The sequence below is a fragment of the Struthio camelus genome, chromosome 24 (assembly GCF_040807025.1).
Source record: "Struthio camelus isolate bStrCam1 chromosome 24, bStrCam1.hap1, whole genome shotgun sequence".
Classification (NCBI taxonomy): Eukaryota; Metazoa; Chordata; class Aves; order Struthioniformes; family Struthionidae; genus Struthio; species Struthio camelus.
In genome coordinates, this window is record NC_090965.1 from 5,471,028 (window position 1) to 5,497,619 (window position 26,592).

General features: G+C 44.5%; 3 protein-coding genes across 5 annotated transcripts in view; 1 reads left to right on the forward strand and 2 right to left on the reverse strand.

Moving 5' to 3' along the window:
- BLTP3A (bridge-like lipid transfer protein family member 3A) overlaps positions 1 to 6,162 on the reverse strand; it is a 38,472-nt gene extending 32,310 nt beyond the window's left edge. For 2 of the 3 annotated variants that reach the window (XR_693655.2, XM_009671838.2), the window contains exons 1-2: positions 6,035 to 6,162; positions 4,866 to 5,118 (exon numbers count right to left, since the gene is read on the reverse strand). Coding sequence is in view for 2 of the 3 variants with exons in the window: in XM_009671838.2 (XP_009670133.2) it covers positions 4,866 to 5,020 (155 nt within the window). In the remaining variant the exon portion in view is untranslated. Of the gene's footprint in view, positions 1 to 4,375; positions 4,528 to 4,865; positions 5,119 to 6,034 lie in introns of those variants that run through there. The other variant, XM_068918321.1, reaches the window with a different exon arrangement.
- Positions 6,163 to 7,178: 1,016 nt separating this feature from the next.
- SNRPC (small nuclear ribonucleoprotein polypeptide C) lies at positions 7,179 to 11,964 on the reverse strand. The gene is made up of 6 exons (XM_068918323.1): positions 11,814 to 11,964; positions 11,554 to 11,596; positions 11,037 to 11,145; positions 9,646 to 9,735; positions 8,886 to 8,990; positions 7,179 to 7,553 (listed from the first exon to the last, which is right to left on the reverse strand). The coding sequence occupies exons 1-6, from the start codon at positions 11,819 to 11,821 to the stop codon at positions 7,429 to 7,431; spliced, it is 480 nt and encodes a 159-aa protein (XP_068774424.1). The 5' UTR covers positions 11,822 to 11,964; the 3' UTR covers positions 7,179 to 7,428.
- Positions 11,965 to 14,821: 2,857 nt separating this feature from the next.
- Positions 14,822 to 26,592, forward strand: part of ILRUN (inflammation and lipid regulator with UBA-like and NBR1-like domains) — a 35,990-nt gene continuing 24,219 nt past the window's right edge. Inside the window, exon 1 of the mRNA XM_068918077.1 lies at positions 14,822 to 15,055. Coding sequence (XP_068774178.1) covers positions 14,898 to 15,055 — 158 coding nt within the window. The 5' untranslated portion in view covers positions 14,822 to 14,897. The remainder of the gene's footprint in view (positions 15,056 to 26,592) is intronic.

Consider the following 26,592-nt stretch of genomic DNA (forward strand, 5'->3'; position numbering starts at 1 on the left):
AGTTCTGCCAACTTCTCCCATGACCTAGTCTTCCTCTTTACGCCATCTGGATGGAGGAGAACATGACAATTTATAGCACCACGGATAAACCTGGCTGCACAGGCTTGCACCTGCCAGCAATAATTTGGCTTCAACTTCATCAAAGCAGTTGTATCCTCCAAAACGTTACCTGTCATTCAGCGACCTCCAAAACCAGGGAAAGAAGGAAAGCAAATGAACCAACCAACAGAAGCAAAGCAAAGTATAAGGTGCCTGCCACAGAAAACCTTGCTACGAACATCGTCTCACTCTCTTCCAGGATTCCCAGTCTTGCTCCGTAGCCACACCTCACCTTGCAGATAACGTCCCAGCCACCGTGCGAATCAGCAGCTGAGGCCCAAGCGCTTTATGACTTCAGGAAAGAAGGGCCCATGTGAGCGGCAGACCCTGTTTTACAAGCAGGGCTCCAGCAAAGACAAAACCAGCAGCACAGTATCATCTATATTTTTGTTGCGCACATCTGTTATCGGGTAGGCCAGCTGCCTGGATTAGTGGCTCAGCACAGCTCTTCCCTCTGCAAACACCACTAATTTCCCATATTTTTCTTTCCTCTGTGTTTTCTCAGCGATAGTGCTGACACTACCACTCCTCAGCCAACTTCTCCCTCTCCTCCCGCTCTCCACTGCTTCCCTTCTCGTTCCATGTTCAGAGACACCTGATGTTCCTCGTCATTCTCATTTTTCCGAGACTCCTGTAAAAATCACATACATTGGTGGCCGCCGCCTCCTCCTCCTACATTCAAGCTTGTTCCCAAAACTCCACCTCAGCTCTTCTAGGGAAACTGGTTTTTGTTTCTTTCAGAGGTTTCCCACCCAGTGGCTCTTTCACATTTGCCCTTGAAAATCAGCGCAAGTAAAGCTATTATGCTGATTATTTTCTCCACCTATGTTTTATTCTGTTTTTCCAAACATAAGCATTGCATAGTGCATTTCCTCTGGAAATCACTTAATGTGCACAACTAGAGGCCTATCAGGGTGAGAGTATAAGGACACTACGCAAGCTCACACGTGTAATAAAAGGAAATCATTTCATCACAAATCACTTGTCCGATCTAGTAGGGGATAAAAGCTTCCTAATGAAATTAAATAAAAATTATTTCAATAACGATTTCCACTGCACTGCTGAGAACTCAAGCTCTGAAGTATTAAGTAAATTTTGGCAGTTTGGCCACCTTTATAATGCACTGAGATTAAGTATCTACTACATTTGTACTGAGCATTATTAATAAAAGAAATTTAAAAGGGGCTACTGTCAAGCAAAAAGAAACAGAAAGAGGTAAAGGCAAATCACCATGTAATTGCAATATGCACACTGATTTTTAATATGGTTTTGTTTTTATTTTAAAACAACAGACATACTTTCATTACTAATTACAGGTTGTACAGTACAACTGAAGTACTGCTGTTATTGTAGCCTCTCAGGAGTTCAAAACAGATTCAAGCGCAAACACACACCCAAGAGTCGATGCTTCAGACAGCTCCTACGGAGGGCCCTTTGCTCCAGTTATTACTGTTTTATGCTTGTTTATAAACATTCTCCTGCAGATTTTGCAATCCAAACATTGCAGTCATGCGCCAATGTAGAAGAACCAAAAAGTGAAACCAACTAATCTGTTGTCTTTTCCAAACTAAAAATAGGGCAAAAGAGTGAAAAGCACAGATGGTGAAAGCAAGTTTTTAGATTCTTCTGTTCCAGGAATTTAAGATTTAAACATGACACAAGCTAAGCTTTATGAAATACACTCATAGTTCAGCTCTGACACCTACAGCAAAACTCAGCTTTACAGATCACTGCAAGTGACCAGTCATCGTATTTGAAGCGTACACGATTCATTTAACCTGAACAACAGTTTCCGAGCGCTTGGTATGAAATAACTCCATCCCATTGCCCTGATCCTCCCCTCTTTCTCATCCCTTTCTTGCAAATTTCCAGATACAGAAGGAACAAAAACAACCCCAGGCAGAAATGACTTCAAATTAAGGCATAACAGAAAGAGCAAGGAATTATTTCATATGCAAACGGAAAGCAGAAAATAAAGGCAGATTAATGATTCAGTAGCAAAGCTCTCCCAGGTAAACGAGCATAGCTGAAAAAGAGACCCAAAGGGAGTATGAAGCGGAGGTATTTAAAGGAAACAAAACCGGAATGTAAAAACATCATTTTTTTTCTACACATCAAACTGTGTTCAAAATGCATTACTGCAAAATGTTCATAATACTTATGCAGGACAGGATCAGACCTACCACCCCAAATTACAGAGTTAAGTCCAGTTGGTACTGGTAGAAAAACAGGTAAAGCTCCAGAATTCCTCACGACTCCCTGCTCTCACTGGAACTGCACAGAGACGCACATGAACATTAAGAACTGGCCAGAGCAGAGGGAAGAAACAGGGCACTTTGAGCAGGAAAGTGTTGTAACAGTGCAAGGTAAGACTGAACGGCAAAATTAAGCAAAAAGATTAAGAGGCCCAAAGACGCTGACAAGAAAGAAATATATGTCTAAAAGAGAATTACACACAAGAACAGCACATGCATCCTTTAATCCTAGGAGGAGCGGTACCTAGGAATATAGCTTAGCTCTGTTTGAGCCTCCCTTAATAACTGCTGTCATCTCCCTCTCCTTATTATAAATACTTCAGTGCCTCCTGACAAGAAGGCCGAATCCATAATGAATATGACATGCTGATTTGAGGTGGAATGAGACAGAAAGCTTGGAGATTTGTGATGTCAGGTCTAGCAGAAACTCATTTAAATTAATGCACTGAGCAGATCTAGCAGCAGGCTCTATTACGCTCCTTTTTGGTCCAGTGCCTGGAAAGCTAGAGTACTGAGCAACTGGTGACTCAGAACTGCCTCAGACAGACGCTTTAGAGAGGAGACTGCTCATTTAAAGTTTGCAGAGATTCTTCTGAGGTTCCAGAAACTCTCAAACTACTGCCAGCCTCAGAGCAGCTGATACAGTACAGCCACAGAGAGGCAGGATTCCCAGGTTTTAATTCCTTGCTCTACCGCTGACACCACGTAACCCTGGGTTAAGTCATTTCAAGCCCCTCGCTCTGTGTCCGAGTTTCTCCGTCAGTATAATTGAAAAGTACTCGACCATCTGCAGCTCATAAAGCACAGAGAAGAAAAGCAGTCGGTACCATGCCTGCATCAGTATCCTCCAAGATATGCCATCTTCCTATTTCATCATGTTGTTCTCATCTTTCAGCAATGCACAGGGAGGACTTGCCCATGGCCAGAGATAGCCAAGAACCACTAGCTCTTATGCAGCAATTTCCCTTCAGTCAACTTCAAACAACACGGAAACTGAGGCACCCCAAATTGCCCAAGGTCAACCAGCAAGTCAGTCGCAGAGCCCCAGCTAAAACCTGTATTTACTGAATCCCGGTGTCCTGCTCACTAAGCACCGCAAGATGGTCTTCTACGAGGCGAGGTTTAACGCCATTAATAAACTTCACTGAAAATGACAAAACATCACTGAAAATAACCAAACAAGGAGTGCCTGAGCCTGCATGAGCAGATCACCAAATATTTCAGTCTTTCTTGTCCCTGGACTCTGTACCTGCCAGCTTTTTATATTTTCCCCTCATTTCTTGAGGTTTTTAATTCATGCTCACCTGCTACCAACCTAACAGGAACTGCTATTATAAGCAACCCCGGCTTGCAATCATCCCCCAAGGGCCAACAAATGCAGCCCCCCCCCCCCCCCCGAGGAAAGCACGCCCCGCTGACGCCGGGGGCACCGAGGCCAGGGGCTGGGCGAAAACCCCCAGGGCAGCTTCCCCTCGGCCAGCTGGGTGCAGGCCGGCAGGCTCGGCCCCGAGGGGAGGACGGCAGGGCACCCGCCAAGGCAGGCCAGCCCCTCGGCCAGCCCCGGGCCCCCCAGCCCCGCTTCATCCCTGCGCTCTAAAGCCCCCCAGCCCGGCCCTAAGCACCCGCCAAACTCCTGGCCCTCAGCACCAGGCCCTCAAATCCCCCCCAGCCCGGCCCTAAGCGCCCTCTGGCCCCTCAGCCCCCCAGCCTGGCCCTAAACCCCCCCGGTGCCCTGAGCCCCACGGCCCGGGCCTAACATCCCCCCCAGGCCCTCCGCCCGCCAAGCCCAGGCCTAACCCCCCCCCGCAGACCCTCAGCCCGGCCTAACTCTCCTAGGCCCTCAGCACCCCAGCCTCGGCGAACCCCCCCCCAAACCCTCGGCCTCAAAGCTTAGGCCTAACTATCCCTCCCCAGACCCCCAGCCCGGGTCTAACCCCCCCCCCCGCTCCCCCAACCCTCGGCCCCAGCCCGCCGTCTCCGGGCTGTCAGGCGGCGCCGGAGGAGGGCGCGGGGGGCCTCACCGGGAGAGGTGCTTCAGGATCTGCTTCTTGATGATGGCGGCCATGCCGCGGCGCGGGGGCGGCGGGGCTCAGCGCTGCGGGCGGCGGGACCCCATCACCACCACCAGCACCACCCCCCCCCCCCGCCCCGCTGCGCGCCCGGCACCGCCTCCCGCCGGCCCCCGCGCGCCCCGCCCTGCGGCGCCCCCTGGCGGCCCCGGCGGGCGCCGCCGCCCGACCCCACGCGGGACCGCGCCCGCCCCCCACGCGGGGCAGCCGGCCACGGGCCCGGCGCTTCTCGGGGTGGAGAATCAGGCCTGCCAAAGCAGCCCCGGTGGGAGAAACGCCCCGTGATTGGTAGGTGGAAAAAAAAAAATCACTTGTGGGGGGGGGGGAAAAAAATCACTTCAAAGCGACTGCCCCCACGGGAAACGCCTGATCAGTGCCGCGACCGCCCCGCTCACTCTGCTGACAGCCGCCAAACCGTCCCATCTACGCGGTGGTGAGTTACCCTCCGGCCAGCCCTAGGAAAGCCCAGCTCCAAGGCAGCGTCCTCTTCTTAGTCTCTCTTAGCAAGTTCGCCTGCGTAGGTTTGTGATGTCCATCACAAAACAGTACATTTAATGAGAGGGGGAAGGCAGGCTGAGGTTGCCGGCAGGACAGCATCACAGCTAGGAAAGCAGCAGGTATTCAGCACGCAGCATCTGTTCCTGCTATCACATCAAGCGCTAAACAACCTCCGAGAAGGACCATCAAGGGGGATCCTGCAAATGACAGCGTTGCGAGTGATTTAAGGCAACTTTTAACGCCGTGCTTTTGCCTGTATTAAAAGGTTAGTTATTAGCATTCTTGAACACCTCAAGCTTCTAACAGGCAAAAATCCACAAAACAGCCTAGGCTCACACCTCCCCTTTGTACAGCTCAGCTCCAAAGATTATCCCAGATCAGCAAAAAAAAATAACTTTTTACAAAAGAGGTGCTCAGGCTTAAAAAAAAAAAAAAAAAAAGCAAAATAATTTAACCAGTGAGGCTGTTAGAATAAAAAAAAACAAAAAACTGCTTTGAGCTAAGATTTTATGCTACTTAGTTTTTGTGTTGTAACCGTTTGATGGTTGACAATGAATTAGACCACTGCACATGCTGCACAAGATTTGAGACTGAGTATTAAAGGGAGTATTTTGCTTTCAAGGCTATGCCCAACAAATAAAAGCTCACATAAATGATTACACTGTTCTTCAAATATGGCACACTTGCTGGAGCTTTAAACTGATCAATCAGTCTTTTAACAGCTCTAGGACAAGAAAGCCACGGGCTTTATACTTTACTGTGTACGTTCTGCTTCAGCCTGATAGTAGGCTGGGGAAACAAAAAAGTGGAATGCAAGCCCTGAATTTTTTATCAGGACTCAGTGCTGACCACCAATAATTCCTGCCCGTTGTTTTCTCCAAGAGAAATCCATTCATTTTAGTTGATGTTTGCACGTTGCATGTTGGACAGAACAGCAACATCACTTCAAAATAAAGCTAAAACACACTCAGATTATTGAGCAGAGACATATTTCTCCAATCATCATGTATCCCTTCCGAGATACGTGTGGACACAATCATTTCAGTTCCCTACAATCTACTCTCTCTCTGATACTTGCAGAGCCTGATGTGGGAGATTAAGCTGCACTACGACCTCTTTGCTGGCAGACACAGGAGACTGAAGAGCAGCAGGATCCACTGTGTCAGTGCAATAGCATCTCAGTGCATCGACCCAGTGAGCCTCAAGAATCCTGCAACAAATAACCACAAGAACAATAACAGAACACAGATCACGACTAGTCAACGCAATGCTGCAGGTGACTTTTTATTTTTCAATTAGCAGGGTTAGTATGTTTTATCCTCTAATTTTTGCCACAGCTTGAGGTTTGTAGAGCAGAGTAAGAGTAAGAATGTGCTACACCACATTCTTTATAGGAGACTGTTAAAAGCATGCGTACTCCTAAAAAGTAATTTTGTGCAAGTGATTTGTCTTGTCCCATAGCAGAGAGCACTCGGAAGAGGAGCCCTCATAGAATACATTATTGTAAGATGCAAATCACTCCCACACTTTCATATGAGATACAGATATGTCAAAAATAAGTTGGACAATGCTGCATTGAAACAGATTATAGCAAATGTCCAAAGAGCCATTAGGTTATGCAAACAGAATACATTCTTTGCATTCAGTTGAAATTGTAAACCTATATTAAGTACAGCTCATCAAAAAGTGAAACCTTTCTAATAAACTAAAGAGCCTGGCATATGCCTTCAGCAACATATCCCTTTATCTGAAGAAGGGATTCAAATGTTAACAACTACTGCTAACTCGACAGCTCTGATCACTTAACTAGATGCGTCTACACAATTGTCCACTGGTAATAGCAAAGCAAAAATACTTTTGCCAGCACCGAAACAATAACTTATTGCAAGGAATAACCTTTTAAAAGCACCTCCTTTGCTTCCTCCAATGAAAAACCAACGTTTTAATAATTTCATCCTATTTTGTGGCAACAACAACCTTACTGAACGTTGCAGACTCCCCAGTTAGGGATACTACTGCAGTGTTTTCTGATGTCATTTTTTTAAAATTAAAAAGAAATATATTTGTTGTTTTGAAACAAGCGCTCATAAGGCAGACAATGCTACAGCTCTCTGGAGGCATGACATGTAAAAGAGAAACTATTGGGAAAAAAATAAGATTTAGTGCAACACAGATGAAGAGAGGGAACAATGAAGACTGACATCCCACTGTGTGAGATAGAGAAAAAAAAAAAAAAAAATCACACGCAGATTAAGGCTCAGATTCTCCATACACAAACCAGAATCAACGTTTTATTATTGTGTTTTAAAATTCAATGGGGAGGGGAGAACAGTTACAAAAGGATAAATCCAGTGTGCATACAGGTCAGACCATCTGCAATCTGAAGGAGCAGGAGATCGCCTCTACACACTGTTTTAATACAAAAATCCTAGGGACATAGGTCTATGCTGTTTTATCATATGGAAGATCACAATATGAAAAAAAGAAGTGCAGCTCCACTTCCACCTTTATCTGTCTGGACGGGTCATTCCTGGCCTGGTTGGCACCATCATGGGCCTGGATGGTGGTCTCATCATTGGAGGCCCTGGCATCATTGGCATGTGTCCTCCCATCGGTGGCCTCATCCCTGGAGCTACAGGATGAAAGAGAGAACATTAGACAAAAGCTCTCAGGAACAGCAACTGCAGAGTCCCGTTAATACAGGGTGCAGGTTCTCTCCCCTATCCTCCAGGGGACTTTCATTTTGTAAGCGTACAGAAGGAGCCTTCCAATGTGGAAGCTGGCTGACAGGGACTACATTCCCCTGAAGGAAATTAGCAATTAGTAGAGGAAGAACCAAATTCCTGGGTTATATGCCCAGCTTTGACAGTATTCGCTGATGATTTACTTCAACCACTCAAGAGAGACACTAGCTCAATTGAATTGGAAAGCTTGTCTGAAGTGCTGCAAGATCTTCAAATTAAATGGGCCCAAAAAGAGTCTGGGGTACTTCTTACAGCTGGGTAACAGCATTACCAAAAAAAAGAAAAGCAGGTGCTTTATCAAAAACACCAAAATAATGGTTTCGATCCAACTTCTCCAATTATTCTCAGGCAACCATTATAGTGCCTCCTATCTCAAATTATACCCATATTTGGGGCCTTTAGAAAACACTTACAGAACGCTTTCTACTGGCAACACAATAATTGCAAAGACATTTCACTACCTTTAGCGTGTATAGATGTGTTTAGATTTGTTCCAGTAACTACTTCAGTAAGATGCCCTCTGAGAATTCTTCAAATGCCAACAAGCTCAAATGCAGAATGGATAATCAAGACATTTTAGTTTGTCGTTGCTGTTCTGAAAAACCTTTTTAAGGCATGTCACTTTTCTGGAATACATAATTTTCAGATTCTCTAAAAGATGAATCTTCATCTATTGCTGAAAACTATCCCTAGTGCAAAAATGTAAGCACTGCAAACATAATTCCTCAACAATTAGAGATTATAGTGCTAAGGCAGTAGGAAAAAAGGCAGAAAAGAAAGGTAGAAAAAACACAACTTACCAAACCCAGAATTTCAACTGAACAGCAAGACTTGTAAGTAGTCTCTCGACAACCAGTAAAGGAACTTTAACTTGACTTTGTATGATTGTTTTATGTCTCACCATGCAGGGAATAATGGATCAGCCCAGACAGGCATTTGTGGTCTACGCATACAGAAATACTTCACTTGGGGCTGTCCTTTCATGCAGCGTCTAATAAGACTGCTGCCTGAAGTGACGCAGCCATAAGCTAAAGAGTGCATTGCCACATCTAGCATCCAGGTGCTGCAGCTACTTCATGTTTTCCAGTGAGCTCCTTTTACAGCTCTCTGAGAACTACTAACGCTCCCATAGCGGACCAACAGAAAATATACCCTAAACGTTCGGCAAATCAGACCACGCAGTACTGCAATGACAGAGAACGGTTTACTTCCAGACTTACCAGGCCCAACTGGCATCATTCCTGGTGGGGGCGGGCCCATCATTGGCATCATCGGAGGTCCACCCATATGAGGGGCTGGCATCATACCAGGTCGTGGGGGGCCAGCTGAACACATATACAAATTATTGACGCATCTAATTGCTTCCACACTCATCAACAACGTGCAATGTGAAACAGTGGTTATTAAGCCTTGCAGGAAATCTCAGTAAACTTAGGAAATTTTCTTTATTACTAAGATAAAAAATGTCTTAGATTGTTTTACAACTGCCTGTCTTCATTTTTCAGTTTCAACTCTGACTTCAGGTGCTAACAAATGAGTGAACTGGAAGAAGCATGGGCTAGGCACTACTTCCCACTTTTCATTTCTAACAGAGATGACCACCACTTCTAACAGCAGAGCTCTATACGCAGAAAGGGATCTCAACAACTTGCCAGCTGAAGTGCAAAACAAGGTTATCACTCCTATTCTACTCTACTAAAAAGCTGTTCTAGAAGTTGTAATGACAATGTCTACCTGGTAGCTATCAAGCAAGTGAAGGAGCATACATTTCTATTGATGTGCTCAGCATTGCTAAAATAAGACAAACTAAAGATCACAACAGTTACTGAAACACTCTTACAGAGCGTTCTCTTATATTTTGATATTCGTGAGCTCAAAGCTTCTGAGCTTGATTGCAGGCTAAAAGCACTTTTCTTTACAAGCCCAGGAAACACATAGTTAAAGAGAGGTGCCCCCACGGTTACAAAGTAAGAGACTTACGGATGCTGGGAGGAGGTGGTATCATGGCTCCCCCAGGAGGCGGTGCCGAGAACGGTGTAGGTGGGATTTTCCCTTGCTGAAATGCAGCCGCTACATTGGCAAAATAAACAAATAAATAAAAATAGGAGAAAAAACAGTTACTAGGTTAAGGAAACACCTGTGTTAATCTTCCTTCCCATGCCAAGCATTCAGAGCATACTTAATGTCATGCTGCAAACTCAGTTGTTCTAACTCTGGAACAAATTCCAGGTTTATACCACTTCTCAAGGTAGGAGCACCTCGTATTCTGGGAAGTGCTCTGTGACAAATTTCACACACCCAACAGGAAGGTGGATAGCAGAGAAAATACAATCATGTGATTTGCAGCTGTAACTTTTACCTAGGATTTTTACATTAAGCCATGCTAACTGAAAAAGTTAGGAAGCCAATGACCTAAGTAGGTGACTAAAAGCATGAAAAACATCTTATGTGACAAGGAGGAGAAGAAATTCCAAAGACTGGAATCGACCAGAAAGAAGACAAAAGATACAAAAGTTGGAAACGCCTAAAGAAGGAAAGCTGCCAGAAAGTTAACACAGCATTTGTATTTATCTTATTTATAGAGAAAAGGTCAGTTTTCCACAGAAAAAGTGAGGGGGGAAAGAACCCTACAAACAGAGGAGGAAACGCTTCACATTTTTTTCAGTCTATTAATACCAAGAGTGGAGGGGGGGGGAAAAAAAAATCACTAGAGAGTTGAGGCCGAGGGACTGAAAAAAAAAAAACTATCAATATGCACATTTTAACGTCCATTTTCCTACCTTTTGGATTTTTTATTCGTGCAATTTGCATAAGTTTGCTACTACTGACAAAACCAAAAACAGAGTAAGTTTAAGAACTAGAGAGATACCTCATTTCTCTCTCGAGCAATGGCACTAAAAACATCTGTCCTCAACTCTTCCGTGGAAGAACAGAAAAAAGGTTGTTTTGTAAGTGTCTTCTCATAAAAGCTTCAGACACAACTTTTTACATTCAAAGAAGATTATTTTGAAAGCTAACAGCTTGTATAAAACTCAACAGCCCAAGAGGACCCTCGAGCTTTGTGTAACGTAACCTTGGGCGACACTACCCAGCTGTACCAAAGAGGGTGGTATCTACAATGGTCTTAACCCACAATAAAGCAATGTCTGCTTGCAACGGCCCCTTACACGCAGCTCTTAGTCTCTTCAGGGGAAACTCACACCTCAAATAGCTCAAGACTTAGCATCTAAGTGATATCCCCACTCACAATTCACACAGCAAAGAATCACCATGAAGGTGAGACAAAAATCAGCAAGGAGGGGAAGAAGACAAGCACACAGAGACAGAGGTAATGGCAAAGTAGTCCAAGGACAGAAGAGGATTAGTCTTACTTGTTTTGTCAATCAGGCTCTGAGCTTGTTCCTCCATCCATTTTTGATAGTAGTCTTTCACATTCTCTTTGTGTTTTCTGCCACTGCAGTGGGTTTTTCTCACAGAGGGCTGAGAAAAATCACATAAATCCAAAAGTTACTAGAAACTTTTGTAACACTTAAATGCATGCAACTTACATGCAAAAAATAAGCTGACTTCTGTGTACAGTCAGAGGACTGAGGCTGTGTAATACCTTTACATAAAAACCACAAGTGCTGAGACCCAAATTTAAGTAAAAGAGGCACTCATATGACAAAAGTAGCTGTCCCCTATAAACTCAATGCAACATTCACACTCACTCAGAAATCCAAAGCCAGCAGATGCTAGCGCCAGTCAAGTTACTCCCCGGTTCTTGGTTGTTTTGGTCATAAAGTCTCAAACTAACAGGACGTCCAGTGACTTTTTAGCCTATACACGTTCTTTTTTTTAAGCCACTTGACACAGAAAAAGAACTAACGCAGAGGATCTGGTACTTACCGAGTCGTGGGTGAGGTAGGTGTCACAGTAATCGCAATAAAACCTGAAGAGGGAAACCCCTGTTATTGCCTACACCAGCTCCGGGGCCCGCAGGCCCTGAGGAAGCGCCCCGACCCTGGCGGGAGGGCGGCGCCCCAGCCCCAGGGGACCCTCGGGGCGCCCCCATTTTCCACCCCCTCCCCGGGACCAACAGCCCCCCTCCGCCGGCACCGGGCAGCCCCCGCCCCCGCCCCCGCCGGGGCCCGCCGAGCCCCGCTCACTTAGGCATGGTGCTCCCCCGCGCCCCGCCACCGGCGCCGCCGCCGGGAAGTGACGCGCTCAAGAGGAGCCGCCGGGAAGTGACGCGCTCAAGAGGAGCCGCGGCAACAACCGCCCTGCGCTTCCTTTCCCGCCGCGCTTTGACCGTCCTCGGCTGCCGTAGGAGGGCGCCTCACCGCCCTTGCTGCGGCCCCAGCGTCCCACGGCGGCCTGCGAGGGCCAAACACGGCGCTGTGGCGAGCTTCGGTTTCCCCCCCACCCCGGCACAGCAGGCCCCCGGGAGCGAGAGGAGGCCGGGAAGGGCTCGGGACGCCTGCAACGGCGTCCCCGTCTCCACAGAGGCTGCCCCGTTGCCCACGGACCGCAAGGCTGGTGCTCACGGCACCATCTCCCTGTCGCTGGCCCTGAGACGGCAAGGGCGCTGCCCAGCTCCCGCCGATGGCGGCAGCCTGATGGCTTGTGTACCGCTTCCTTTAGCGGCCACCTCTCCGCGCGGCTCCTTCGAGGGCAGCCAGCACTAACCCCGGCCGTCCTCTGCAACCACCTGCCAAGGGCATTTCCGCATGAGCAGGACGCATGTTGTCATGGGGTCACGCTGCTACCAAAGCCTTACCTGAGTTACAGGTGGATGTGTTGGTATTTCATCAGGGCTAAGCAAAAGCAGAACTTCATCTCCATTAGCATCAGGCAGAAGCACCTGTGGTCTATAGTCCACTGACGATTGTGGCCCCTTTGCCTCAATTAATGGAGATTTGTGGTTGTATGCACCGGGCTCAGGTGTTCCTGTAATGTTCACATCCGAGTTAACACGCTAGTGATTCAGGGCTGTTGCTGCCCATTATCGACACTTCGGTACACATTCTTCTAGGGCAAACAGCCTGCTCTTCTAACCCTGATGCCACAGCAGCAAATAATAAAACCCTTGAAGAGCATCTGCTCTATAAGTAAACGGTTCCTGTTCTTCATCTCATGAGCTCCACTTTCCTCTGATCATTTCAGCACTTGAAAATATATACATAAAGATGAAGAGCTTTTTCATTACATTGTACATGCTGTGATTTCCAGATTGCTCTACCTTTTTCACTTGAGGTTTTCCAAGTATGAGTTCCTAAAGGATGAGATAGCTCGTAGCAGATATAGGATATACAAGCTTTCAACTCTACAGCCTCAGTCACACACTCAATCATGCACTGATTTTACTGCAGGATCAGACCACATCTTTAAAATATGACTCAAGCTGATAGTAAACAAAGTCTTCATCATACAGTAGCTGCCTGGCTTTCACTATGAAATGAATTGTCGTTGTCGTTTCTAGTTTTTTTCTAGTCAGTGACAGAGTTTACATCAAATAACACAGAAACAACGGCTCTACAGTCAATCAACCCTTCATCCTTCTTGAAATGCAACTCTCTCTAAGCTTAACCTAGTTCAGAAACTGGGAAATAAAAACAAGTTGTTTTCTGGAAACCAGGAAATAAAACTTACTAAACGGCGCTTTGGCAAACCAGCGTGTGGAAACCACGTGCGCTTTTGCAAGGGATGACACAGGATTCATAAGAACTACAAGAACTCAGGAAGTTTTCTTTATGGCTTATCCACAAGACAGTGTTATAGGTTACTCAGACAGTATGACAATGGCATCCAGAAATCACATTATGAGCCAAACCATACAGCAAATGGAAAAAAGGGCAGGTAGAGGTGCCAAGGGAGGTTGGGCACCACTGAATCATTTTTCTGGCTCCATTACTTACTAAATGAGGAGTCTACTAGAGCATACAGTAAATGGTACTCTATAATATGCTGCATATGTTTGTTTTTTCTGCCATTTTATTGAGTATTTTGCTGTAGAATCCCTGTTTTGACTTCAAAACATTTTTTGCAGTCAAGTCAGGTTCTAGACTGGTCTCTTTTTCTGTTACATCATAAACAGGTTTTCCATCTGTAAGCCTAAATAAATAGTTTTGCATCGTTAGAAACCCTCGTTACCCAGTGCTGCCGCGAAGGCTCTTTCCCCCTGTGCTATCTGCTCTGCAGCAAGCTTCTTTTTCTTTCAAATCGTAGCAGTTTTCCTTCACAGCCGTGTTGTAATGTTTACCGTGCAAACATTGCAGCGGGAGAAACTCCTTCTCGATCAACCTCGGAAGCGATAACGTGGGGACTTTGTTTAGGAAGAGAAGTCCAGCACACCGCAGCACGGCTCGTGCCCAACGGCAGGCAGGCCGCCGGCCTCTTACCCGGCTGCGCTCCCGGCAGCGCTGACAGGATGAGGAACATGGGCTTAATTTCCAATTTATTTTCCTCGAGAGGAATAAATCACACGACGCCGGGCCGGGGTGTGTGTGTGGCCGGGGGGTGACACCGCCTTGTTTCTGACTGAACACGAGTGGGGCGCAGGGGAGAGCGGCGGGAAAGCGCAGCCCTGAGGGAAGCTCCGCCATCACCCGGCGCCTCCCAGCAGCCCCTCCGCGGCCTCATTTGCATAGGGCCCTGTGATGCCGCACGTGATTCATTTGCATACGTAAACAAGAGCCCTCACCGCCCGCGCCGATTCCATATATGGAAGCGAGGCCGCGCGTCTGCGCACGGCCGGCGAAGGCGTAAGTCGGTCTCGTGTGACGCTGCCCCCTCCACCCACACACCCCGGCCTCGTTTGCGTGCGCCAATCGGAAGGGCCCAACCTGCCCCCCTGCCCCGAGCGTCACGTGAAGCGCTCGCCCCCTCCGCCGAGGCCGGCCTTATTTGCATACGCAAACATCTCATTTGCATACGGCGGGCGCTGGCCCTGGCGGCTTTCCTTCCGCCGGGCGCCCGCGGTGACGCCACCGCGCCCTGCGCGCACGCGCTTGGCGGCGTCACAGGCGGCGGCGGCGGCGTGCCCCGCGCGCATGGGCGGAGCGGCGCCTGCGCACGGCGGCCCGCGGCTCGCGTCGCCCGCGCCCCCTCCCCTGCCCTCCCCCCGCCCTCTCCCCCCCCCTCCCCCCGCGCGCGCGGTGCCTGCGCTCCCCCCTCGCCCCCATGCGGCGCTGAGGCGGCGGCGGCGGCGGAGCGGGGCGGCCCGGCCCCGGGGCGGCGGGGACCGCGGCGCCATGGAGGGCATGGACGTGGACCTGGACGCGGAGCTGATGCAGAAGTTCAGCTGCCTGGGCACCACCGACAAGGACGTGCTCATCGGCGAGTTCCAGCGGCTCCTCGGCTTCCAGCTCAGCCCCGCCGGCTGCGCCTTCTTCCTCGACATGACCAACTGGTGAGGGGGGCCCTGAGGGGGGCGGCGGCGGCCCGGCGCGGAGGCCGCGGCCCTGAGGGGGGCGGCGGGAGGCCCTGAGGGGAGGCCGCGGCTCGGAGGGGGCCTGGCGGCAGGCCGGGCCCGGCCGCCGTTCCCCCCGCCCCGAGACGCCTCTCAGGGGGGCGGCAGGCCCGGCCCGGCCCGGCTGCCCTGCAGGAGGTGGGGGGGGGGGAGAGGGCGGTGTTGCCCTTATCCCCCTCCCCCGGCGGCGTGTGGCGGCCCCTGGGCCCGGTGATGGCGGTGCGGGGCAAACTGGTGGGTGGTGAGTGGAGCTGTGTGTGTGCGGGAGGGAGGAGGGCGCTCTCATGGCATAAGCGGGCAGGAAAACAGCCGGGACCGACTTCCTACCCCGGCGGTCAGCCCGGGCACGGTGGTTTGCCTCCTCCCGTCTCCGGCTGGTGGCTGTAATTTTGCCAGTTTGAGGAGCTCGTGGGGCAAAGGGCTGGGAGCTGTTAAAAAGTGACTAATGGATTGGAAAGGGGGAGGGTGGAGGGGGGGAGGCAGGTGATCCAGCGGACCGAGAGGCTCTTAAAGGGCGCTTTCTCCGCAGGACGGGAGGAGAAACTGCGCTGGTGAATCCAGGGGCGGACGATGGTGCCCGACCCCTAAAGCAGTCCTCCGGAGGAGGGAAAATTGTGGTAGAAAGGCTGCTTGGAAGTCTTAGAGCTAGCGTGATCTCCGTGTGAAAGTTGCCCAGGCGTTTGGGAAAACTTAATGTCTGCTTGCAAGCTAGGTCTCTCTCTAAAACTCTGGCTCTCAGGGTATATTTTGACTTTTTATAAAGGCTCTTTGTCACTGCCCTAGAAAAAAGAACAGAAGTACATGTAATCGAGGAAGCTGCAACTCGAGGGAAAAATGTGGGAAAGGTGCAATTCAGTGGTGAAAAATAGAAACCAGGAGTGTTAGTAGTGCAGTTAGCCAAGTGACTGAAAGAATGTCACAAAACTGCTGCTGTCTGAGCTGTTGGTTTTGACTTGTTCGCACCACTTACATCTTGTAAACCATCTTTGAGGGCTTTGCTGATATGTAGGGCGTTAACTAAAATGTGACCCTCTTGTTACATTTGCATTTCTTTACCCTTGAGAAGGATACAAGAGTGAGGTGTTTGCTATTACACCTATTATTAATAGGGATTACTTAGCTGCTTTAGTTGCCAGTTTTTCCTAATGGCATAACATCAAATCCAAAAAGATCTGGTTTGAATTTTGGATTCCAAGTGAAGGTCTTGATATCCACAGATGGAAAAACTTCTGTGGAATCGTTGAACTAATAAAAGAGTAATAAGACAACTTTGTTGTTGCTTTTCCCCTTCTCTTTCTGTCCTCCTTTGACGGTCCTATATTAAATTATATTGGCAAATTTGCCTCTGCAGAGGGAATACAGGATTGTCAAATACCATGTACTTTGCAAATTGATGTAATATAAAGGAAGGAAGGTCTGGCTAGAGGAGTTCAGGAGTTTGCTTTGGGTAGGTGTTTTGCAGCAGAAAATGCTTTTCTACTTCATGCATGTTGTGTTGTTAACATGAATAAACCTACCTGAACTACATACATTGCTTTCTAACTTAATTCTGGCTTTTATGTGATGTTCCTTGGGAGACCAGAAAGCTCCCCAGAGCTGTGCTGAGAACTTGAAAGTTACTAGCAAAGATACTATGTATAACCACAGTATTCCTAGTTTGTGCTATATAAACTCTCTATTTCAGTAGTGTTTTTTTTTTGTTTTGAAGTAACAGTATCTTAAATGTGATATGGTAACTCATGGGGCATTTTTAAAGCATTGCGTGTTTTACCCACAGTTGAAGAAAACCTTTAAATTCGTCAAAACAGCCTTAAATTAATTTCTGAATTTCAGTGGCTAAACTCTGTTTCTGAAAACATAATAAAGTTTTTAGCTTTTTTAAAGTATTACTTTATAAGCCTTTTAGATGGATGGGAGGGTGTAAAAAGGAAATGTATACAAGAGTGTATAAAAATCAGCTTGGGCTGTAGTATGATGACTCTTAGGCTTAAAGCCTATGAGAGTTTAGCCTTTTGACAGCATTGACCTGAGTTAGGTGTGCTGGCAGGTGCTGCTCCTCGTTTTCCTCCTGTGTTTTTGCCTGTGTGCTTCTTCCCTGACCTACAATATTGTTTGTTGTGCCTGTTACCGTACAGTTTGCAGTTCTGCTGTTGTGTGTATGTCCTGTTCTCCAGCTCCCACCTCTTATTAGTATGGCTTTTGGGGTATCAGCCTGAACATACTAACCCTGTTCTCCTTCATTATGAAAAGCTACATTCAAGACACATTTTCCTTTTTTTTTTTGAAACACCTTTCATTTGTCACGTTGAGGGGACTGTGGAAGTTGCCTGGGTAATGCATACTGTCCCCAGATGATGTTAGGCCTACTAGGTCTATTTTTTGTGGTTTCGACTTAGGATCAGAATCTTCACTCTTCAACCTGTCCTGCAAATACTTTGTCTTAGTGAGACTATCAAGTCACTTTTTCTTTTGTTAAAGGTATGGCAGTCATCTTCCTTGATGGTCCTTTCACTCTATCTGTATCAGGATTAATGTTCATCTGCAGGAAATAGGGAGTTCACAGCAGGGTCGAAAGGAGTGCACTTATTTGGCAGACTGAATTCCTCATTTTAGCTGTGTTCACCCATGCTATGCTTGTCTATAGGTTAATTTAAAAAGAAAACAGATAAATGATTTTCACTATAACTTTTTTCACAAGAGTGGCAAGCTGTTATTTGAGGATAATTATATAGTAACTAGACCTCACACTACTTCCTTGTGCATCTTTGAAATATTGTGTGGTAAGTAATCTGAGCTGTAATGTGTTTTGAAAGAGTATTTCCAATAGTATCATTAGTAATTGCGTTTAACATACTGGAGATGAATTTGCAAGTTTACTGGGAGAGAGGAATTATTTTAAAATATTTTTTTCAGATAATTTGGGGAAAAGAACTAGTGCTTGACTGTGGAATGATATAGACTTACTTGTAAGTAGCCTTTAAAAGTCTGTCCACTTCTCCACTTTACCTACAATTGCTCAATGCACTTTCTAAGTATTTGGCAAGCTTAGGACAGTATTAAGAAGCTGCCAGCTGGTTTTATTAGCAATACTGCAAAAATGCTTTAGGTAGAACATATGCATCCTAAGTTTCTGAGACTGTTCCTTGATCTTCAAGAAATACAGGTTAAACACTTCAGTGCGTTGTCTTTTTCTGTTATTTATTAAGCAGCTTCCTAGGCCTCTTTTTAATAACACATTGAATTCTGTGTTTGAATTGTTTTAATTTCTTAGCTTTCTGCTGTGGTACATGAATCCAACTTTGTCCTTTCTGTGTGTCCTGGCTGTACGTTCTTTAAAGGCAGTACACATCGTCCTGTTGTTGAGGGCAGGGGGGATTTTTTGTTGTTGTTGTTGTTAGAAGTTCTGAGGTTTTAAAGTGAGCGCTTGAGTTCTCGCTTTTGGACTTTGGACTTTTGCCTAGCACCAAAAGTTAACTGCTCCCAAAGATGTTTTGGCACTGAAATATTTCTCCTGTGGAAGAAAAAAACATAGGCAGTGCAGTTGGAGGGTATTTTGCTGCCATTGCATCTAGGATAAAATCCATCCTCCATTAAATAGCATGCTTAACCTTCCCCCTGTTCCCTTCCCCCCCTCCAGATGTTATGTAATCCAGAAAACCGGCTGTCAGCATGCTGAAGTACACCCAACACCATTGGTTTAAGGGAGGGGGCTTAGGGGGCTGTTAGAGGTGATTTTTGTGATAAAGTGAAGTTCCAGGTGTTGACAACAACTCTTCGGTGTTATGCGATAGCATGGGTAGGAACGTGTCTGAACTTGTCTGGAGTCAGTAATGTCTAACTATCTGCGTAAGAAACTCCTCTTGAAAAGCATTTGTGTCAATGTTTTAAAATTTTAGAAGGTTTAGGTCAGACAGTTAATGCTGAATGAATCTGCACTGGAATCCCTACGAGCAAACTTTCCAATACAAGAACAGTTGTAGATCTCTGGATAGATGTGACCAGAGTATATTCAGCTTTCTGAAAGCACTAGCAAAACAAAAGTTCTTAACTGAGTGTCTAGCACTTACTGGTTATCTGCAGTATGGATTCCGGTAAGTGTAAAAGCAGAGGAAAATTTGCGCAGAATTGTTTTTTTTTTTTTAATATCTAGTTATGACCTGCTTTGTAAAAGTCATTGACTTCTTCCTAGGTTGATATGGAAACTGTGCTGCGACAAGGAAGAGGAATTTTTCTTAATTGGAGGGTATACCAACTGTGGTGAGGGTGCAAGGTTGCAGAATAAGACTTGGAGCTTCTTTAATTCTAGGCAAAAGTGAATTAATTTGAGTTGAAGTAGCTAGTAATGCTGGGTTTGATATTCATGTTTCAACACAGTTGGTTGTGAAGGGATTCCTAATTTGGAAGACTCACTTTAATATATGTATAATTCAGTAATTTGCATGTAATGTTTGTTTACATTCTTTTTTTCACTTCTGTTTAGAAAGCTGTTTTTTAAAATTAATTTAGTAGGTGTGAAATTGAATTGAATTTTGTCAAATAATGATGTTTTTCACTGTCTATTTAAAAAAAATATTGTAGCAAATAGGTTTTTTTTGGTCTAGCTTTCTGGTCAAAAAAGGTATCTTTTTAAGGTGATCTTTTTGTAAGATAGATTTGTTCTGGAGGAATCATTATTTTTGTTCATATACTTAAAATAATTTGTAATTGCAATACAGTTTATCTAGTACTCAAAGGATGAAATTTTGCGTAGAAATATTTATGAATTACCTTTCTACTCTCTCTCTGAAAATACTACAGAAATGTTCTATAAAACCTCTTCTCTTACCAAATCGTGTAAGATGTAGGGTGTTTCTGTAGATGTGAGTGAGGGGAGCTGATGTGAGGTAGGGATTAATGAGTAGTCGGGCTCATTTTTACATCCAAAATCTGAAATTTTCTCTCTTAACAATGAAAATTTATCTAGTATTTCTGTGCAAGTGTTTTATTAGTCTTGGAGGAAAAACTCCTGTCTCAAAAATACATTTTTATCTCTAGGAGTGTGCTGTTTAGAATGTCTTTATTACTTATTTCAGATGAACCCCCTATATTGTCTAGAAGTTGGATGTACTTGATGGGGAGTCTGAAGACATGTTTTAGCTAATAGTTTTTTCACTGCTTTTGCTAAATGCTTAATTTCTGTTTCCTAGCACAGAAGATAAGATGATACTCTCAGTAATCTCTCTGTGGATGAAAGCATATATGTTAACATTTGATATTGGTGCTGGAGTATAGGCACAATGCAGAGAAATACTCAAAATGTATTTAGATAGGACAGCTGGACATACAGACTTTAAAATGCAGACTCAAATCAAAAGGAGTCACTCGTACATCATGTGTTTCTCATATCATTGCACCCTATATTTTCCCAGTAGTCCTGGTCTTGATTTTTAGACCCTGCAGGTATTTGCAGAACTGTCGGGAGGAAAAAAGAAAAAAAAAAAGGCATTCAAATGTCCCCTGTTAACAGGCTTTTGGAGTGCTTTTCAAAAGAAGCTGAGTATGTGTCAGGAAGAACTTGGGTTTGAAATGCTCTATGTCAGAGCTCAGGCATAAACAGCTTACCATGTGGTGTCCAAAGAATACTACTAGTGTGTAGGCGGGTCTGTCATCTTCTCTCAAATCATGTAATAAGCTTTCTGCTGTTTACTGTAGTTAAAAGTTTGCTGGCCATCATATGGTAACTCTTTTTCCTTCAAATAGTTGTGTGTTCTGTTTCAAATATAATGGAAAGAACATATGTAGAAGGCAAATAGAAGGAGAAGCAAAGTCAGGCTGTAGCCGTAAAGTTTTAGGCATTACCCATCAGGACATGAATACCGAGATGCAATGTGTAGCCTTAGCTGCATCTATCTCTGCACCATCAAACCTTCTATCATGTGGTTTTATCAAAAGCCAATTTTATTGATTACAGTATGGCTCTACATGTTTAGTTTGGGGTTCAGTACAGTTAACTGCTGCCATTAAAATATCTGCATTTTTATTCCACTATTTGATTTTTCTTGAATCAAATCACTGCTTTCATACTACTTTTATAACATTCTTTAGATGCAAATATACACTGCTCCTTATGTTATTGATTAAATACTTCTGATTATAGATCTAATATGCTGTTAAGATTTGTATCTGTTGTACATTTCTCATGGGGAAAAAAATCTGTTACTGATATTTATATCAAGATCTTTTCTCTATTTGCTTTTATTTGGAGATCTTGAATGAAGTGTGAGTTGCTTAGTTTCTAATGTTTCCTCTTCTATTTGAAGGCAGAGCGGTGCTGGTGATGTCCAGTAAACTAATCAACTGCTGTCAGAGAATTCCATCTGATGAAAAATTGATGTTTTATTGCAGTATCCTAGAAACTGGAGATCAAAGTGGTCTATTGGGTCACCTGCTCCATTTTCTTCAGTCTCCATTGACTGGTCAGCTGTTGGCAGATGCTTCTGAGAAAAATCTATTTTTCTCATAGTTCTCCAAAGGCTAATCAATAAGCACCTGGAAACTATCTGGTTACGTTTACTGAGTTTTCTTCTTTTTCTCCGCATGTGAGAAGTCAAAGGGAAAGTAGGATAAAACAAACGGTTGGATTTTTCTCATTCCCCAAAATAATAAATATAAGCCCTTTTTTATGTCCATATAAGCATCATTGAATTTGCCACAGAGATTTATGCCATCACAAGTAGGAAGTTGTGATATGTGTGCTTTACCTTAGAAGAGTTCAAGGATCCCTGCTGTCCGTGTTTTGTCTGCTCTTTGTCTCGGTCAGTGGGACTTCCCGTCACTTCCCTTTGCTAATCCACATTCCTGTTAATCTGAGGAAAACTTCCCCAGTGCCTTGTATAAATCTCAAGATTAATCTCAGTATTCCTTTTCTTCTGAGAGGGCTGTGGGGGGAATCTCAAGTCTTCCTATCATGGAGGAGTCAGGAAACCTGAGACAAAATGAGCTTTCAAGTAAATCCTCCTCCTTCCCTGGAAACTTCTTTGGGTTAGTTAAGTGCTCATCCAGGCATCTAGGAAGGAAATGATAGTGGTGGGGTGGGGGGCGGCAGTCATATTTGCTTCTCTTCAGGCTGTTTTATCTATAGGAAAGTGTTATTTATGCACCTTAATAAACAGCAAGTGTTTTACGTGACCTATGTCTTAATGTGCCTCTAGTCAGATTAATATTTGCAGACGGTGTCCAGTTGAACTTAATATGGTGAGAGAGGTGAAGCGCTAGCTTTAAGAAATCATTCAGGGATTTGAAAAAGTTAAGCAGGTAGTAGGGAAGGGGGAAGATGATGATTTAAATTTGAAGGCATGATGAACTGCTGTCCTCACGGGCAGAAAAGAGTACTGTCTCTGCAGTATAGAGACAGGGCTGGTAGCTCTTCAAGTACTATTGCCAAAAAGTCAGAACAGAGTGGCAGTCTCTAGGTATAGCTGCTGTTAAGCAATGTGTGGATAGTCATTCATACTGTACGTCTGGGGAGCAGGAAATGGTATTTTAACTGCATAATCCGTTGTGGCTAACTTAAAGCGTAGAGGAGTTCTTTTTAGTACATATTAACTATTGTAGACTTGGATCTGTGGTGTCCACAACTATCCCTTGATGCTACTAAAAATAATGAAACTATAGCGTTGGTTAACCAATCAAAAGCTATTTTCTTCGACAGCTTTAATTCAGTGTATTTAAAAAAATCCTCCAGAATAACTCAAATATTTGACCTGATTATTTTGAGGAAAAGATAGACTTAAAATATAGTAATTGTATTTTTAACTATAAATTATACTCTAATGAAATGGTGCTATGCTCTTGAGTTGCAGAACTTTTAAAAATTGGGTGCATGTGATATGGAAATGTAAGCAGACAACTGTAACAGAAGGAATTGGGTACAATATAATTTTAGTCCAGCTGGACTGCCTTACATGCCTGAACTTGTTTGCAGACAGTTTCTGTAGCTTAATCCCCCTTTACTTTAATGCAGACAATTATAGATTGGTGACATAGTTTGTACTGAGGAATTAGTAGTTGCTAGAATCTTTTGCGTACTGGCAGCTCTTGATTACTTTCCACTGTGGAGCTTGTTGCCTATTTTGAATGGCAGCAAGTAGAGAGCAACTCCTACTGTGACATTCTCAAAATATTTTACCCCCCACTTAAAGCTCCTGACCACCTGCTTTAGGAGGGTTCAGCTGCTGGGGATGGCTGTGTGGGCTTATGCTTACAACAGCCTTGTAGTATTGATTCTGTCATTGAGACTGCCTGCCATTGTTTGGCAAGATACAATGCTCAGCCAAGTGCAGTGACTATGATAATGGTTAAGTTGTCAAAGTGTTCGTTTGTACGTGCATAAAAGCCTCTTAATTTCCTTTGGTGGTTTAGAGCGCAGCACTGAAAAGGGTGTACCTCTTCTGTGGGTTCTCAGTTTCTTTCCTGGTGTTCTCACTGCACAGAGTATGTTATTGCTTCTAATCACTGCAGGTTTCTCTGTCCAGGAATATCCCATTTGTATTTTGGACCTGATTGTTTGCAGCTGAGGCATTGAAGTAGTTTTTATGGCTTCATGTAAGAGAACGCGTAAGCTTCAAATTAGCCAGCATTTATCTTTTCTCCTTCAGCCGTGTAAATTTAACTTGCAGCTTTTGATTTCCCCCAGTGGTCCTTTTGGCTCATCTGAAGTCTTATAAGGTAGTTCCCCAAACTCATAGTTTTGTGTAAGAGAGGTCAAGCGTGAAGATACCTAATATATGACTTAGGCTTTCAGAAATAGTGTCTGTTGAAAGCTATTCACTGATTAAAATCTCCAGTCCTTCAAATCATCTTGAGACTTTCCACTTAATTGCCATGTGTCATCTCTACTGAAAATGTTTGCACTGAAAACTTCAGGTGAGAGTGCTTCCCTGTGGTGAACACATTTCCTACGTCTTCCTCCCTCCTCCCTCCAATAATCTTCAGCTTTCTCGAAGACTGAGGCATCTCCTACTTCAGAAGCAACATGATGCCTATTCAAGATCTCCCAGCTCATAATATTATTATTCAGGGTCCCCAATAGCCGAGACAAACAAAATCCAAAGATGATACTGGACACCAAGCGTGTCAGTGGTGGAGTAGAAGTGGGTACTGAGGACTGACTCATTTGAAAGTGCTCCGTGTACGTTTTTAGTCTCCCCTACCTGTATCATGTAGTGATGTTCCATTATTTAGGAGTGAGAATTTATCCATCTGCTGCACCTCGTCCTCTTGCACATTTCTTTCCATTCTTAACAGTGGTTACCTTATGGAGTATTATGGTGCCTGGATACATACTGGATTTGGCCAGGCGGGTAAATCTGTGAAGACTGAGGATTCAGTTATGGAGGAATACAAGTGTTCTACGTAAAATATATTATTGGGATTTCACTGTTCTCTGCTATTACTGCTTGTTTTTTTGCATTGCATATTTGCAGAAGGATTACACCTGAGTAGTTATTTTCATGACAAATATTCTACTATATGTGGGTATGAAGGGCATACAAAACTCATTGCCCATTGGACACTTGCCTGTCATTAAAGTGAAAGCTCTATGGAAAGACACGGAAGGGGAGAAATGTAGCTTGGCATTCACTTTATTAATTTGTCAGTCTTTTCTACTCGAGTGAAACATCCTCAATTTACTGCATGTGTTTGGTTTAAAGGCTATATCATGTGTAAAATTCTGAACTGAGGGCTATGAGCTCTGCGTGGCTAAATGAGTATTCCACTGAAAAGTGTAGCCTTGTTTTTTCTGATAGGTCAGGAAAATAAGAGCACTAGAAACTTTCATCCCTGTTTTAGCTAGCGATAGGTGATGTTGCAGAAGGAACAGGGAGGAGCTAATAAGAACAAAATTTACATGCTGTAGTTTCAACTTAAGCAGTTTCTTTGTTTTGGTTTGGATTTCTACAGGATCTTTCATCAGAGATTAGCAAAGAATTGACAACAAATGAAAAAATTACAGGCTTCCTATAACATTTATAACTTAAATTTTAATCATCATTTCCCGTTGTAAATGTTATTTTCCAAAAATTCTTACATTTCACAAGAAAATGCATTAGAGGAATTATCTTTTCAAATTAGCCTTCACATCATAAGGGTTTCCCTCCCTCCCCCCCGATAGTTCAGATCCTGAAGCTGCAGGGTTGAAAACAAAACCAAAATACCATTCTGTGCATAGTGGTTGGAAGGAGGTGTTATGGGAAGGCTACAGTTGCTGGACAATACATGATTCTTCCAATTCACTTTCCCTTTACCTATTTTGAAAATATTTGTTTGACAGGATTCTGACGTCCCTTGTATTTTGTCAGTATTGAATTACCTATTTATATTGTTTTCCTTCCAAGATGCGCAAGTCATGTGGCGGAATAGTGGAGAAATGTTGAAAGAGTTGTACGTTTTATTGGCTACAGAAGGATTAGGTATTTTGCATATGTTCTCCTTTGCGTAAGGCTGCAAGTAAGCTAGTTCAGTGCCTCAGCTTCTTCATTCCCGTAACAAGGAATCTGATTCAGTTAATACCAAAAAATATTTCCAATTACCCCCTGTGTGTAGGCCCCATATATTGCTTTTCTCTTGCATGTTTTCACAACAGTTGGGTTGTAGAAGGCGGCTTCTAGTTTGTGAATTGATTTGGAAGAGTTTCTTTTACTTTTGAATACTGTATGGTGACCTACTTAATTGGGAGTAATTATGGTCTAAATATATTGGTTTGACATAACAAGAGGCTATCTGGGGAAAAAAAGGAAAGGGAAAGAATGGCTCAAGATAAACCACCTCTTTACAAGCACTTAAGAGTTGTTAAGGGACATCTCCAGAGCTATTAGCAGAGAAGTTTTAACTTCACTATTGTAATTTAGCTCCTGAGGATTGAAACAGAGCAGCAGAGCAAAAGAGTTGATTCAAAAAGAAGCACTTTCTCTGGGTCTATGGCTAGCACTTTGTTGGAGAAACACTTGATATATAAGTCATTGTGAAGCCCTTAGAGCAGCAAGAATGGGATAGGCATAGTTTGATAGGAGGGATTTGGTTGAGAATATGGAGCCTATAATCTTTATTGGCTATTCTTCCCCCCCCCCCCCCCCAAAAAAAAAAAAAAAAAAAAACCAAAACCTCACTCTTACGGCCTAAGATTGAACACTGTTTTGATTTAAACAGGCCTACCTGGTCACTGTAGTGACTTCTGATTGCAGGCATTCCTTCAGGAGTTTGAGGCTAAATCCTGTCAGACCTGCTTTGTAAGTGTGGTTGAGCCACAAAGTATTGCAGTCCAGCTCTGGTGGAAAAATGGAAAAATTGCTTAATTTAGGAAAGGTAAGGAGGCCTGACACCTGAAGGGCTATGTTGAGACAGACGTATGGCCGTCCCTGTAATTAGGATAGATCAGTCACGTAAATTACGCTGGCTGAATTTGGCACATTCATCTTACAGTTTCAAAGTTGTTCAGT